Below are 16,558 nucleotides of genomic sequence, written 5' to 3' on the forward strand. Positions count from 1 at the left end.
ACACATATTTTGATAAAAAAAATAAAATTTAAGAAACATGAATTTAAAAAAAAGGTGAGAATACCACATTTGATTTTAATATATGAATCATTTAATAACAGTATTAAATATATAATACATGATTCACAATTAAAGAATTTAAACTAAAATTATTTTAAATAATTTGAGTAAGTTATATTTTAAGAAGAAAAATAATAAATAATTTTCATTCAATGTTAAATATATAATACATATAACATATTGGTTTTTGTTAAACACATATATATTTATTTTAATAGACCTTTTGGAGAAAATAGAATGAAAATACTTAAAATATATTTTATGAAGTTTATTTTCAGTATGAAATCAAAGATTTATTTGATAAATAGTATGAAATCAAAGTAAAAATAATCATTAAGCAAAACAATATGCAAATAAATATGAGAATACACATGAAACATAAAAATAGAAAAAATAAAATCAAACCAAACACACAAAAAATAAAAATCAAAGAGGATATATGATAAAAAAAAAGTATAAGAGAGAACAAAAACTTAGTACATAGTGTGCGTGTGTGTGGTCTAGCGATGAATCACTTGGGTTTTGAGAGTGTGCTCCTCTCAAGGTCTTAGGTTCGAAACCCGCTAGGTCCAAATTGCTTATTAAAAAAAAAAAACTTAGTACATAAACATTCAAAATTGGTTGTTTTTTATCCACCTCTTCCCTAATTATTTCAAAATTGGGAAAAGAAAAAAACATGAAACGTGAATCACCTCTCCCTAATTTTCTTAAAATTGGTTATTTTTTATTTTAAAAAATAAAGTAGAAAACAATTAATAATGAATAAGAAAAAGGAGAGAAAATGGGAAGTAAAATCGTTCCCTTCCCTAAAAATTCTCTAAAGTGGTTTTTTTCAATTTATTATCTTTAAATTAATTTAAGTTTTATTATGAGCTTCAAAAATGGCAATAAAAGATCTATATTATCTTGAGAATGCATTATTTAATATTTTCTTTTTTTTAATTATTCGTAGAGAGATTGCATTATTTAATATTTTCTTTTTTTAATTATTTTAAAATTATTTTTATATATGTTATTTTGATATGATAAATAAAATATACAATAGTGTTTTATTTGTCATCCCAAAAAAAGATAGAGGGGCATGGTGTTGTCAAAGTCATAGAGCCAATAGCATATCATAATATAGTATCATAATATTACTATATAGTAGCAGGTACCTATGTACTCAAGTGCATATCATAATATATAGCAGGTACCTATGTACTCAAGTGCATATCATAATATATAGTAGCAGGTACCTATGTACTCAAGTGTTTAAATTTTACTTATTTTTAATTGATAGCTTAGATACATACAAGAGTTTAATAGTGATATAGTACCCATGTAATTTAATTTTATTTCATTTTAAGTTTTCAAATTCTCCTTTGCTTAAAATACAGCTCCATGTGGTTATAACATCAAAGAATCAATTAAATTAAATTAAATGTGGTAGAGAAGAGAGAACATAAGTTCACTTTTTTCAACCATCTTAAAATAAAATCATAATATTTTGCTTAAATAAATAAAATTGGTTCACAATTAACTATCATTAATTGTCTTTTATTTTTGATAAAAAAATTAAATGTAAATGGTCAATACTTTTTTAAAAGAGTAATATAAAAATGAAAAATAATGTCTTAATATATATATATATATATATATATATATATATATATATATTTCTATCATGTCTATTGAACTGTTAATAAAATTGTTTCATTTGATTGATATTCTTTTACTATTATAATATTATAATATACCTAGTAGTTAAAAATAAATTAAAGATGAGAGAATATGAAACAGTGTTAACATCATCAAACCTTCAATAGCAAAAAAAACCCAGCAACATTGAAATCAAAATCTAAAATTCAAAAAAAAAAAACAAAAACCAACAACATGAGAGAATATGAAGAATCACAGAGATGAAGAAGTTAATAGACTTGTGTTGCTTCGTATTTCTTCTTGCAGTTGAATCAGTAGATCTGAAAAATCATTCAATCTGAAATTTATAAAGATGATGAAAACAAATATAAAATTTATAGAAAAAAGATAAAATTAAAAGTTTAGGTGAAAAAGTGAAACCCTAACCCTGAAAACCATCTAAACACAGAAAAGCAACACCAAAAACTGAAAAAGAAAAACGGAGTCAGTAAACAAACATGTAAAACATATATGTAAAATTTAAGAAGAAGCATTGAAGAGAGAAGTGGGAAATTACACATAAACATAAAAATCAGAATTTTGGGGAAAAGGATTACAATACCAAATTCATCATTGACAATATTCAAAACTCTTCCAAGAAAGTCCTGCATGTCTGATTTACACCACCAAAAAAATAGAATCATATGCAAAATAAAGAAATTAAACAACTTTGATTAAAAGGGTTTCAAAAATCAAATCCGTGCAAAAGGATTTACCTCATGTAATTTAAAAAAATCGAAATATGATTCATCACCAACAAATTTGAAATGGAAATCATGTTGTAGGAGAAAGGATTAGAAAGAAAAGAAGGTTACATAGATAGGGTAGAAGTTTGGATAGAAAGATGAGAGAGAAATGAGTTTGTAAAATGAAAATTTTTATTTGAAATTTGAAAGAGTGTGGAGATGTGGAAAAGCAAGATGGTTCCAAATTAAAGAAAATGCAATGCTGGTTGTTAAGCCTATACACGTGGCTTAATATTGGGCAAGAAGGGCATTTTTGGTTTTTCCAGATCAGTTAACTTTCTTATATTGTAGATGCATGAAGAATGCAGTTGTAGCACCTATGTTCTTGCGTAGTTTGCAAGTAAAGGAAGAATCAAAAAGAATAAATGGACAGTAATGAATGGATTGACAAAATTTTGGAAGGAACTAAATACTGATAAATGATTCTAGCCTGTTGGATGATGAATCTCAACATACCAAGATTTTTCAACAATCTTCACTTCCACTGCTGCTGCCAACTATGTTGATTATGTTTGAAAAGGTTGCAGATAAGTTAAGTAAGAAGAGTTTATAGTAACTTTATATATTAATAAACATCATAGCCATAATCATCAACTTCATAGTTGACTCATTTGCATATTCTAGGTGCAAACCGTCGTTGTCGTTTTTTCCTTCCTTCATTTTCTTGATACGAAGTATTAGTAAGTTCGTCAATCGATCCATTTTCCTTTGACTTCAACTCCGAATAATTATCATTTTCAGAGGCTACTTTCTTGAGATTCTCTCGAGTTTGTGCCTGTTTCTATAACAAGCATTGAAACCACAAAGATTAATGTTAGTATTTTCCATTTGGGCCATGTATATATTGCAAAATGGTTCTTTAAACACAAGGACCGGGTTTTTACACATTACATCTAACAGTTATGCAACAGAGACAAACAATCAAGTAAAATTAATATTGGATATAAAAAAACAGATAGATAAAGCAAAATCTCAAATATCGGTTTTCAAGGGAGAAAAGAATAGTGGGCCAAAATCCGATCTAGAACGGGATCCGTTCCTCAACCACAACTCATTATCTTTCTTAGAGTGGCAGCAATCTGTTTTGCACGGCCTGCGACCTCACCGTCGCAGCTGGTCTCCACACAGCTGCTATTGACAACCTAACGGCTAACACAATTGTGTTGTGATGGAGTTATTGTTTTAAGTTCAATCATAGTTATGGCACTATGTAAAAACTATGCTAGTGTTTTGAAATCATAGTTGTAGCATGCAAAGGCCTGTGGAGTTATTTATCCCACCTCTCATCAATGATATCCCATGGAAGATTGAAACTAAATAATGCAAAAACAAAACTGAATTACTTGCAGCCCAATGTTCAATGCAATATGCAGAGTCTATAGTTTACCTTATCTGATGCCATAGAAGGCGCTCTGGAGTCTCTCTTTAGCATGTGTCTCATAAATAAACCCCTTTGCTAACTTATCATTTGAGTCCACTAAACAAAGTACTTCGATTAATGGATAAGTACCTACAAGCAAATCACAATATTTTTTCAAAGCTCTATATCCATAATCACTTCTTCAATATGCTTTCCCTCCCCTGTTCTTGCCAACTTGTTTGATGTCCATTCATTAGATGTGAGCATTCTAATAATTCCCCTTTATTTCCCTTAAGAACCCCAAAGTTAGATAAGATGTTGTAAACCAAGTCATGGATGGTCACACCAAATCCTTCTCTTCGGTCAAATGTTATGAACTGGAATAACTTCGGATGGGCCTTAAAGAGGCCTGTCCACCAATCATCTAGTCTGGGAATGACATGGAAAGAGCATTGACTTGAAAGGGGATCAAGCGGCTAGCACTTGATCTCGTCCGGTACGTCTTAGTCATGGATCACCCGGTCTAACCCAATATGTCTCAGTCAAGGAATGCCGGGGAACATGTCAAGCCACGTTGGGGAGGTAACTAAAGTCATCACAAAACCTGCAAGCTAATTGCCCTCCCTATTAAGGGGGTTGACTGGTTCCACTCACTCCCACGATCTAGTCAAGGCCAAAGAACGCGAGGCTGAGCATATAGGCATTTGAACAAGCACCATGTGAAGTGCACACTATTGATCTTACGTTAAAGAATTTTGAGAAAAAGACAACAGTTTATCATGAAACAATTTCAAATGGTAAGAACATTACACAATATATTTATATTAATTCATATGCTTCCTAAATTCTTTTATTACAATATTTCACTAAAGAAAATGATTTTGTGAGACCAGCCAAGACTCGCTTTGCAACATCTTATCTAACTTTGGGGTGTCTCATGGACAATCAAAGTGCATTGATAGGAATGCTCACATCTAATGAATAGACATCAAGCATGTTAACCAGAACAGAAGAAGGGAAGCTTATTGAAGAAGTGATTATAGATAAAGGTGATTTGCTTGAAAGGTGTTTATCCACTAATCAAAGTGCTTTGTTTAGTGGATTTAAATTATAAGTGAGCTATATGATTGCTTGAACAGATCATGACTTATAGATCTCAAGACACGAGCAAAGTTTTTTAGAAGTATGATAATTATAGCTGTCCTTAAAACTAAACAGTCACACTGTTGGACTATGGAGATGAGCATCCAGAACTTCAGACTTTGCATTCTATGTGTTAAGTTTGACATGCAATTCATGCGGTTGTGAGCGAAATTGGAGTGCTTTAGAGATGGTAAAATTTCTTTAAATTTTCATTTTGAAAGATTCCCAACAACTTGAAACAAAAGACAGTGAATGATGCTGTCTTTGTGATGACAAATTCAAACTTGGCCAACAAGAAGCAAACTAAAAAGATGGTTGACTGTAAAACCTTGATGATCTTGAATCAAATGATGCATGGGTTGTGGAGAACGATGATGGTTTGTCTAAACATTTAGATTTCACAATAAACAGTACAGTCATAATATAGTTCATAACAGAAATTTGTAAGTTAACTTAGTTACAGTTTATGTAACAGACTAGAAACTCAAAAGAGAATTGATTTCAAAGTTACCTTTCTGGATTTTTCCAGAGATTTTACGGCGGATTGAGCAAGTTTGTCTCTTGCTGCAAGCGAATCATTAGAACAGTTTCGGAAAAACTTCTCAAAAGCTTTCTTAGCAATTTTTTCCTTGGCAGCTAGTTCCTTTAAAAGAATTGAAGGTTGAGTTAGATGCAATGCAATACACATCAAATTTCCACATAAATCAAACAGTGAAATAGCAAACCAGTGGAAAACACAATCCAATCATACACACCTTCAGAGTTAAAATAAACAGGAGAAAAAAGTTGAACTTTTTGTACCTGAAGATAGTCTTCATTATCATATTCCCAACGTTTAATGTTCCGGTGAAAGAATTGGCCCTCGCCGGGAATGTAGTCATCAACCTATGCAGCATAAGATTGATAGAGAGAACACCAAGTACATTTAAAGACCAAATTGACTCTTTACACTGAAATTAAAGATAAAGATTAAAAACTAGAATAAAGCTTCAATTTCATCCCTAAACTATGATTCTCTCTCCTGTTTGGACATCGAATTGTAGAATGTATATCATAAAAATAAAATTCATACAATTTTATGGTCCATTCTATCTCCTTTTTAATATGCAAAATTAAATAATAGTACCCTCAATCATCCATTGCTTATCATGAATCCAAACAAAACCCTAAACTAAACTCGTTCCTACACTAAACCCTAATTCTATTACCTATCTATGCAGCATTTTTCCTAAAATTGTGATCTTCCAAATAAGCATTCCCTCTATCAGTGTAGTCAAGATTGAGTGTTACGAATGCTGGAGGATGTCTAAGAGTACTACGATCAGAGAAAATCGTTTTCGTCACTAGTATGGTCAAGATCGAGCTTTTTGAAGCAATATCTTAAAAAAAAAAAAACACGATCGGCCCCTTTGATAGGATCTTACATATCGTGCTAACGATCCGAGTTTTACGATCTTTCACAAGCCGGCCAATCCTACTTAAGATTCCGTACTTGACTACATTGCCCTATATCATTCCAACCAAACCCCTGTAAATAGCGGATTGAAACCCATCCAATTTTATTCAATTCAATCTCAACTATGATCTTCCAAACAAAGGATCTAAACAAAACTCATTGCTATCACAAATCAATCACTACTAAACCCTTTCACTATCCAAACCCTAGTTCTTACCTTCTTAGCATCCCTTCTCGCACTGCGTACATCCATAACTAAAAAACTATCTTCCAACAACTTCCCACAATCTCCACAGCATCTGGCAACAAACCATTAGCCTATCAATAATCCAGTAATCATACAAAAAATTGAAAAAAGGATCATTATGAAAGCATGAAAGTTACTCACAAGGGGTCATTATCAAGTCGAATACCAGAAACATTTTTACAACAGTTATCACAAAACACTGTTTTCTGGGAAATATGTTGATCTTCCAACACTTTCTCACAATCTCCACAACATCTGTCAAAATTCAATTCACAATTAACTTATCCATAATCCAATCCACTAATCACAGAAAAACGAAAAATCGATTAGAAAAACTTTGCATAAAAAAGTTACTCACAAGTGACCATCATCGATATCCTCAGCAATGTTTGCCAAACAGTAATCACAAAAATCCTTTTTTTTTTTTAATCAATTTATTGTTTGACACTCTTTGCTGCACTGTGTTACTGATTTGAATTGAATATGATAAACCGGAATTAAAAGAAAGAGGAACGAAATTAGGGTTTGTTTGCGGCGGTACAGTAAAAGTGCCACTAATAGATTGTAAAAAAATTTGAATTTTGACCTTAGCGGGCATCAAGGAGATTTATCCATGTAACCCCCGAATTTTACATGTCGCGCTCCAATTTGTTTTATTTTAATTTTATCCCGGATAAGGTACAAAGAATTTCCCGAAAAAATTTATTTAAAATTCAAAGCAATTCAAATGATTCAATTCAAATCCATTCATTTTTAAATTGTTTTGTTTGGATGGAGTATTAAGATAATTCGTTGTTAGATTTTTGGTGTCATTTTGTATAAAATTTAAATTTTTTTGACAAAATTAAAAAATGAAAAAGTAGGGACTAATTTCTAATTTTTAAAAATTTGAAGGACCAAATTGTAAAATTTAAAAATTATTAAGGATCAATTTGCAATTTTTTAAAAAATTTTGGGGTCAATTTTATAATTTTGAAAAATATGAGGACCAATTTATAAATTATGAAGAAATAATAATAACAAATACATTCTATGGAACATGAGAGGAATTTCAAATTATTTGGTTTTTAGTGTCATTTCAAAATGATTAAATTTAACTTTGATGAAATACTCCATAAATTTTCATCATTTTAACAATTATTCATTTTTGTATCCAAACAATGAATTTTGGTCAAATCATTTTAAATTCTCTCAAAACATTACTTTTCCTCATTAAAATGCTCCATCCAAACACACTCTTAAATTTTTGGTATGAGTAAATTTTCAGTAGTATATTTGAAATTTTTGGTATATAAAAATTTCAAATTTTTGGGCATTATTGAAAATTTCATTATAACTTAAATTTATGGGATATTTCAAAAAACTGATATGTGGGGTAACATATTGGTTTTCTTAAAAGTCCGTATCTTTACCGGATTTTTTGAATAACGGTGAAAAATATGATAGTTAAAAAGGTACTGTTTTTTCAAAATCAACCTACACATACCAGATTTTTAGTGGATATGTCAAATATTTGATAGTGTAAATTGAAAAGTTGAGATTTTGTCGACTATTTTGTACGGCTGTGATTTTACTGAATGTTTTGTGTGGTCCAGAATGAATTCAAAGTTGTTTAAATATGGGACATGTGTTGTTAAGAAAAACATCTTACAATGTCTCAGTTTTTGTTTCAGGCAGAAATGTACTTCAACAGGGTGAAACCTTCTGTAGAGTTTCAGCTTGTAACACCCCATATTTTCTAATTTTAATTTAATCAGAAATTAAATTATTATTTAGAATTATTTGGTATTTTGTTGAATTATTGGAAAATTATGGATTAAGGGCCATTGGGCTAGAATGGTGACATTAGTAGTATGGGGGTGCTAAGGGAGTAAGCCCATTACTAATTATTTTATGTTGTCATAAAATAAAGGAAATAAGGAAAATTGGGAAAAAGGAAAAAGGAACGTGAAAAGCAGAGCAGAGGAGATGAGAGATTGGAAAGCTGATACGTGAAAGAGGAACAGAAGAGGAAGAGGGCTAATCAAGATCTTTGGCTAAGGTAAGGGGGGACTCTTCCGGTTAATATCTTTTATCGTATTATAGATAATAGGACTGATTTAGATGCATTGTTTGTGTCAATTGGTTATATGATGGATTGGGGTTTTGGGATGATTTTGAAGAGAATTGTATGATTTGATGAATTGCATGATTATATGACTGTTATGATGATTGAATGATCCTCTTTGTGTGTTATATTTGTGTTATAACATGTATGTGGCTGATATGGTGGTATTTGAGGTTCATGACATAACTTGGTTTGAGTTTTGGGGATTTTTGGATGAATCCCGTAACGCTGTCAATCGATGTGAGATCTCTGGTTTTTGCCAGTTCGCGCCGCGAAGGTAGGTTGGCACCGCGAAGGCGTAATTCTTTTCTCGCATCGCGCCGCGTGCATAGGTTGGCGCCGCGAACGTGTTTGTATGCTTCAGGTCGCGCCGCGAACGTTGGTTGCGCCGCGTGCTGTAGCGATAACTGTTTTCTTGTAAAAAGTTAAAGATGTGTAACTTTCAAACCGTAAGTCAGTTTTAGACGCCGTTTTGGGCGTTGTTCCTTAAATTGAATGTTCTACCATATGAAATGAATAAAACAATAATAACTTGATCTTATTTTAAAAAAGTATCATTTTCTTCAAATGTGGTTTATTCTGGTTTTGCATAGTTGATGATATGCAATGGTTGTGGTGTGCATAATTGGATATGTGAAATGATGTATGTTGTGATAATGTGGTTGCTTCTGTTAATTGTGCAAATGGGTATTATTGTTGTTGCACTGTATAATGAATGATTTACCTGTTATGATGTCGTGGTTGTAATTGGTGTTTGTTATACATATATTGTTGATGTAAAATATGTATTTTACTGTGGTGGAGAAATAGCATAATTGTGTATGGCTATTGATTGTTGTGGTGGTTGATGATTATGACATTTGGTTGATTTATGTGGGTGATAAGCATGTTATGGTTGATACATGCATTCATAATCATTATGTGGCTGATCCTTGACGATGGTGGATCAGTGGTAGCTAATTCCCATTGTGTGGAATTAGTGAGTGGGTGTTGCCGTATCCTTGACGATGGTGGATCGGTGAGTTGGGTTATCCCAGATTTTGGTACCACATGCATATAGTTGCATTTGCATTAGGCTACTTGTGTTATTATAACATGAATGGAAGATTGTCCAATGTTATAATATGCGATGATTGTGTAATGGTTATGATTTATTTGGATGAATTATGGTGTTGTCTCTTGGTAGTGTATTCTATTTGTTGTTGTGTGTTGATGAGTACTTCCTGACAATCTGAATATAATGAAATTGGATGAATAATGTGACTATGATGTGTTATTGTTTATGATTCGATAACATTTGTTAATTGTGAATGAGACTCACCCTTACTTTGATGATTTCAGATTGGCGAGTAGCGGCTTTTGGCTCGGTGAGGATTAGCTCATGAGTCAGTTCGTTTAGTATAGCGTCGGTGTCATGCTCTGATATTGTAACACTGGGGGAACGCTAGTTTAGAGTTATGATAATACTCTATCGTGTTGTTATTGTATTAATTCTGCGGGATACTGCATAGATGATGTTATGCTTATCCGAATGATGAATTGTCCGCTGTGTTAACATGAGATGTTTATGTATTATGATTTTGTTAAATGGATGATTTTCCCCTAAGTGAAGCATGACAATTGATTTATGATAATTTGTTTTAAATTGAATTGTGGCACCCTTGTTTTCATGTTTTACTCTGAATTATTTTATTGATTTCCGCGGGGTTTAGAAGGGTGTTACAATAGTGGTATCAGAGCAGGTCGGTCCGTCCGACCAATTGTTGAGTCAGTTGAGTTGCGCGACAATTGTATATTGTCGGCATTTTATTCCTTGGTACGCGACATGTGAGTGAATCACTGTCGGTACTTGGTTGTTTGTTGCGGGTGTTGGATTGAAACAAGTGGGGGAGAAGCTTCGCTTCTCGGTTATGTTTCAGTTGTAAGAGGATTGATTCAGTAGGCTGTTGTTGGCAACAGTGCGAGCGTTGTTGGAGTTTGTTGTTTCCCGAGTTGAAGGTGACTTGGAATTAAGACTTCACTGGGAATTGAGTTGGAACATCTTGAAGGAAGATGATTAGAGGTAATTGACAGTTATTATAAGAGAAGGAAATTGGAAAGTTGCAATGTGGCAGCTCTGCTGGTGTGCTGCGAAGTTGTCAGTTGAGTAGCCTTACGACTCAGAAGAGGTTCAGCTGCAAGTTTGCGAAGAGGATTGATGTTGTAATGTTTCAGAAATCGCACTTCGGTGATAGGATGTGTTGCTCAAGTCATAAGAATGTTTGGAAGTGAAGAGATACGATAAGGGGCTGTTTGGAATGTGATAGAGTTGAAGAGAATGAGTTTTGGAGAGAGATTTTCGTAAGCAAAACGCAGGAAAATTGCTGAATAGCTGCGGAACTTCGAAAATTCATAACTGGAGTTTTGGACAACCGAATTGAGTTCCATTTGAAGCGTTGGAAAGCTAACGAGATGAACTTTGTTATAAAAATGGTTGCAACAGCTGTAAGATAATTAATTGTGACAGGATGACGTTGGTAAGAGGCGAAGTTACGGTTACTCTTGTTCTTATAACTAGACTTGTTTATTGGTACTGCACGGGATGTCAGTGTCAGTGATTGAAGGGATCGAAGGAACAATTAGCAGGTTTGTTGAGGAGTAATTTTAAGAATTGAATTTACCAATTGAGGAGTTTTGGATATATCGTATAGAGTGTCACTGCATGATGTCAGTGTTGCATTTTTCGGGCAATGATTGGAAAATTCATATCTTGAGTTCCGAGTGTCGGATTGATGTGTCGTTTGAACCTATGAAGAGGAGAGATTATGTTCTACATTATGGAAGAGTTATAAATACAGTAGAGTGACCCTATGAGGAAAGGTTCTGAAGTTGGTTATGGAGGCGTGAAACTTGTTGAATAAGAATGCTTACTACCGTGATTGTTGGAAACAAAATTGAGTGTAACATGTTGTTGATGAGATGTTCGGTAATAAGGATGGTTTGAGGGCCGATGAATTTTAGTGAAGAGTGCATTAGTAGTAAAGATGGGATAAAATTTAGAACCCTTGGAATCGTATTTGTGATGGCAAAATAACGATAAGTATAAAAGAAGAATTGTAGGGAATTTCTAACATTTGTTGACGTGAGGAAGACTTTGTTGAGATTCCGAGTGGGATGATATTTGGACGTGAAGGATGTAATAGAATTTGGATTAAAACCACGAGTTATGAATGTTGTGCTATTGTGTTGCGTAGGAAGTCCTTAAATATGTCGGTGCTAAGGATGAATGAGTTGGAGTTAATTGGACAATTTAGAGACTTGAGTTAGTATGTGAAGGCACTTCTAATAGTGTTAGCTTGGGTATGCTAAGGGTGACTAGTAGTATTCTTAACAAGATTAGAGAAGGTCAGAGAGATGATGTTGAGTTGATCGATAGGTTGACTTTGAATTACCAAGGTAAAGGCGGTGAATTCAGAATCGACGGGAATAATATAATGAGGTTGAGTGATTGGATTTGTGTAACTGATGTTTTGAGCTTCGGAAGAATATTCTAGAAGAAGGACACCGTAGTGGATTATTGAACTATGACGATGTTAATGAGTTTGGGTGCAAACTCGGAAATGGACACTATTATGTAGTAACGACGGTTTATGCTTAAATATGATTTTCAACTAATATTGACAAATTTAGGACTTGATCACCCTAAATCTCTTGTTGGTAGTAGATGGAATCATATAGAAGAGATAAGCTTGTTTTGTTACCTTAATGGTTTAAGAGGTGATGAATGCGAAGCCGTGGGAATAAATCACTCACTATGTTGTGTGAATTTATGAAGAGGTGGATATGAAAGAGTGCAGCATGATGGACAAATGACTTAAGACGGGTAAATCAGAGTCGCACAGCGAAAGTGTGATGTGGAGTAGTGTTATGAGTACTACTCGCGGGAAGTAAGGAATTAATATGTCGGAAGCCTACATAGAGAATATGTATTGATTTATATGTTGGTTTTAGAATCCAGTGGATGTAAGGATGTCGTGTCGAAGAATTATAACTCTTTTGAATAATTTTCGAGATGATGAATATGTCATTACGGTTGTACGTAGTTAACGAGTATGTATTCGGCGAAATTAAAACGAAGGATTGATAATATATGATGCTGTAATAATTTTGTGCTGTTATTGAGGTGATATTGTAAATTCCAGATATAATGAGGAATTACACTCTATGAAGGACGGAGTTGATTTGATCCTTAGTAGAGAGCGTGACTCAGTTGAGCTATTTTGTAAGCGATGGTATATTGAGGCTGATGAGTGTGTACTTGTTCTGATGGTTAGGATGTTTAAATAGAGGAAGTAAATCGGGAATTGGTTTTCACTGGATGCGAGTAAGTATTACTGAGTGGTAAATTGGTACCATGAATGATGAAGAATGACTCTTGAACGAATGAGTAAAGAGAGTCGGAATCGGGTAAAACTCAGAAACCTATTTGGTATAGATGATTGTGATGAGTAGTCAGAGTAGTGCGGAAAAAGCGGAATGTAACGCGTTGGATAATTACTGGTGTGACTTAAGAGGAGTCAGAAAGTTGAAATCCGATGATATAGGAATATTATTATTGAGTTTCTTGAAGGAAGCGGTTGGTGAAAAGTGTAAGTAATTCCTTATCGCTCAGATGGAAAAGCGTGTCTAAGGTTGGTATGTTCGGTAGAAGGGATCCATTACTGTATTGTTGATCAAGTGTGATCATACTATAAATTGTGTAATTGTATTACTCGTTTGTTGAGCGTATTGTATAGGTTGTACCTCAATGTTCTGTTGTTGTTAACCTTTTTGGAGATAAAGCGAGTGGTATACTTTTGGATAGTCAAATGCGACGCAAGAACTGGGATTTGAATGTATGAAACATGTTTCCTGTTGGTTATGTCAGATGGATTTTTGAGGATTGACTGATGGTAATGTTGATTAGGAGCTGGAGAGTCAAGTGAAGGACTCTTATACGAGCTGGTTACTTGAGGTATGTTTTCGAGGACGAAAACTCTTTTAGTGGGGGAGAGTTGTAACACCCCATATTTTCTAATTTTAATTTAATCAGAAATTAAATTATTATTTAGAATTATTTGGTATTTTGTTGAATTATTGGAAAATTATGGATTAAGGGCCATTGGGCTAGAATGGTGACATTAGTAGTATGGGGGTGCTAAGGGAGTAAGCCCATTACTAATTATTTTATGTTGTCATAAAATAAAGGAAATAAGGAAAATTGGGAAAAAGGAAAAAGGAACGTGAAAAGCAGAGCAGAGGAGATGAGAGATTGGAAAGCTGATACGTGAAAGAGGAACAGAAGAGGAAGAGGGCTAATCAAGATCTTTGGCTAAGGTAAGGGGGGACTCTTCCGGTTAATATCTTTTATCGTATTATAGATAATAGGACTGATTTAGATGCATTGTTTGTGTCAATTGGTTATATGATGGATTGGGGTTTTGGGATGATTTTGAAGAGAATTGTATGATTTGATGAATTGCATGATTTGATGAATTGCATGATTATATGACTGTTATGATGATTGAATGATCCTCTTTGTGTGTTATATTTGTGTTATAACATGTATGTGGCTGATATGGTGGTATTTGAGGTTCATGACATAACTTGGTTTGAGTTTTGGGGATTTTTGGATGAATCCCGTAACGCTGTCAATCGATGTGAGATCTCTGGTTTTTGCCAGTTCGCGCCGCGAAGGTAGGTTGGCGCCGCGAAGGCGTAATTCTTTTCTCGCATCGCGCCGCGTGCATAGGTTGGCGCCGCGAACGTGTTTGTATGCTTCAGGTCGCGCCGCGAACGTTGGTTGCGCCGCGTGCTGTAGCGATAACTGTTTTCTTGTAAAAAGTTAAAGATGTGTAACTTTCAAACCGTAAGTCAGTTTTAGACGCCGTTTTGGGCGTTGTTCCTTAAATTGAATGTTCTACCATATGAAATGAATAAAACAATAATAACTTGATCTTATTTTAAAAAAGTATCATTTTCTTCAAATGTGGTTTATTCTGGTTTTGCATAGTTGATGAGATGCAATGGTTGTGGTGTGCATAATTGGATATGTGAAATGATGTATGTTGTGATAATGTGGTTGCTTCTGTTAATTGTGCAAATGGGTATTATTGTTGTTGCACTGTATAATGAATGATTTACCTGTTATGATGTCGTGGTTGTAATTGGTGTTTGTTATACATATATTGTTGATGTAAAATATGTATTTTATTGTGGTGGAGAAATAGCATAATTGTGTATGGCTATTGATTGTTGTGGTGGTTGATGATTATGACATTTGGTTGATTTATGTGGGTGATAAGCATGTTATGGTTGATACATGCATTCATAATCATTATGTGGCTGATCCTTGACGATGGTGGATCAGTGGTAGCTAATTCCCATTGTGTGGAATTAGTGAGTGGGTGTTGCCGTATCCTTGACGATGGTGGATCGGTGAGTTGGGTTATCCCAGATTTTGGTACCACATGCATATAGTTGCATTTGCATTAGGCTACTTGTGTTATTATAACATGAATGGAAGATTGTCCAATGTTATAATATGCGATGATTGTGTAATGGTTATGATTTATTTGGATGAATTATGGTGTTGTCTCTTGGTAGTGTATTCTATTTGTTGTTGTGTGTTGATGAGTACTTCCTGACAATCTGAATATAATGAAATTGGATGAATAATGTGACTATGATGTGTTATTGTTTATGATTCGATAACATTTGTTAATTGTGAATGAGACTCACCCTTACTTTGATGATTTCAGATTGGCGAGTAGCGGCTTTTGGCTCGGTGAGGATTAGCTCATGAGTCAGTTCGTTTAGTATAGCGTCGGTGTCATGCTCTGATATTGTAACACTGGGGGAACGCTAGTTTAGAGTTATGATAATACTCTATCGTGTTGTTATTGTATTAATTATGCGGGATACTGCATAGATGATGTTATGCTTATCCGAATGATGAATTGTCCGCTGTGTTAACATGAGATGTTTATGTATTATGATTTTGTTAAATGGATGATTTTCCCCTAAGTGAAGCATGACAATTGATTTATGATAATTTGTTTTAAATTGAATTGTGGCACCCTTGTTTTCATGTTTTACTCTGAATTATTTTATTGATTTCCGCGGGGTTTAGAAGGGTGTTACACAGCTCACCGAGGAAACCACATCTCTCGCCCTTCTGAGATCAAGTTGAATAATATGTTGTCCCATACCGAGAGCAGAAAGGTGAGTAAGATCAAGTTTCGAGCATCGTGGATCGATATTCATGGAAGGGTGAATACGACCGTATTGAGTTGAAGAGTGATGAAGATTTGAAGGTTATGTGGATAACATATCATCGTAGGCTAACTAAGAGCCATATCGAATTTGATGCGACAATTACTAGAACGGTCAACAACATAATCAAGATGTTGAAACGTCCAAAATTATCCTAGGTATAGTTACTCTTCCTCTAGTGGTGCGAGCCTTCGGCGCTAGGAACACACTCTTTAACGCCTCACGCCTTCTTCTAAGAGTTGCTCACCTTACCCTTTATGCAACATTCTGCCTTGATGACCACATTCGCTAATGAAAATGTTGGCTTTTAGGCGAGAGACTCGTTGAAGTGTCTTGCCTCGAGACCATTTTGGAACGGCCCCGAAAACATTTCCTAATTCATGGGGAAGATCCTTATGGTAGCTTCGTTAAATCGGACGAGATATTCCCTCGACGACTTTAAAGGACCCTTTCATATGTTGAATAG

At 34.1% G+C, this 16,558-nt stretch overlaps 1 protein-coding gene across 3 annotated transcripts; it reads right to left on the reverse strand.

Annotated features, from left to right (window-relative positions):
• Positions 1-1,834: 1,834 nt before the first annotated feature.
• LOC131594497 (uncharacterized) lies at positions 1,835-7,298 on the reverse strand. Of its 3 annotated transcripts, XR_009281411.1 has the most exons (9): positions 7,051-7,298; positions 6,834-6,947; positions 6,663-6,744; positions 5,791-5,874; positions 5,501-5,632; positions 2,457-3,267; positions 2,303-2,353; positions 2,128-2,166; positions 1,835-2,021 (listed from the first exon to the last, which is right to left on the reverse strand). XR_009281411.1 is itself a non-coding variant. In XM_058866646.1 (7 exons), the coding sequence occupies exons 3-6, from the start codon at positions 6,696-6,698 to the stop codon at positions 3,094-3,096; spliced, it is 426 nt and encodes a 141-aa protein (XP_058722629.1). In that variant the 5' UTR covers positions 6,699-6,744; positions 6,834-6,947; positions 7,051-7,296; the 3' UTR covers positions 1,835-2,021; positions 2,128-3,093. The 3 variants fall into 3 exon arrangements, 1 of the variants encoding a protein (XP_058722629.1); XR_009281410.1 differs by having other exon boundaries at positions 2,128-2,353; XM_058866646.1 differs by having other exon boundaries at positions 2,128-3,267; positions 7,051-7,296.
• Positions 7,299-16,558: the final 9,260 nt, after the last annotated feature.

This window comes from Vicia villosa, linkage group LG4, assembly GCF_029867415.1.
Source record: "Vicia villosa cultivar HV-30 ecotype Madison, WI linkage group LG4, Vvil1.0, whole genome shotgun sequence".
In the NCBI taxonomy this organism is placed as follows: Eukaryota; Viridiplantae; Streptophyta; class Magnoliopsida; order Fabales; family Fabaceae; genus Vicia; species Vicia villosa.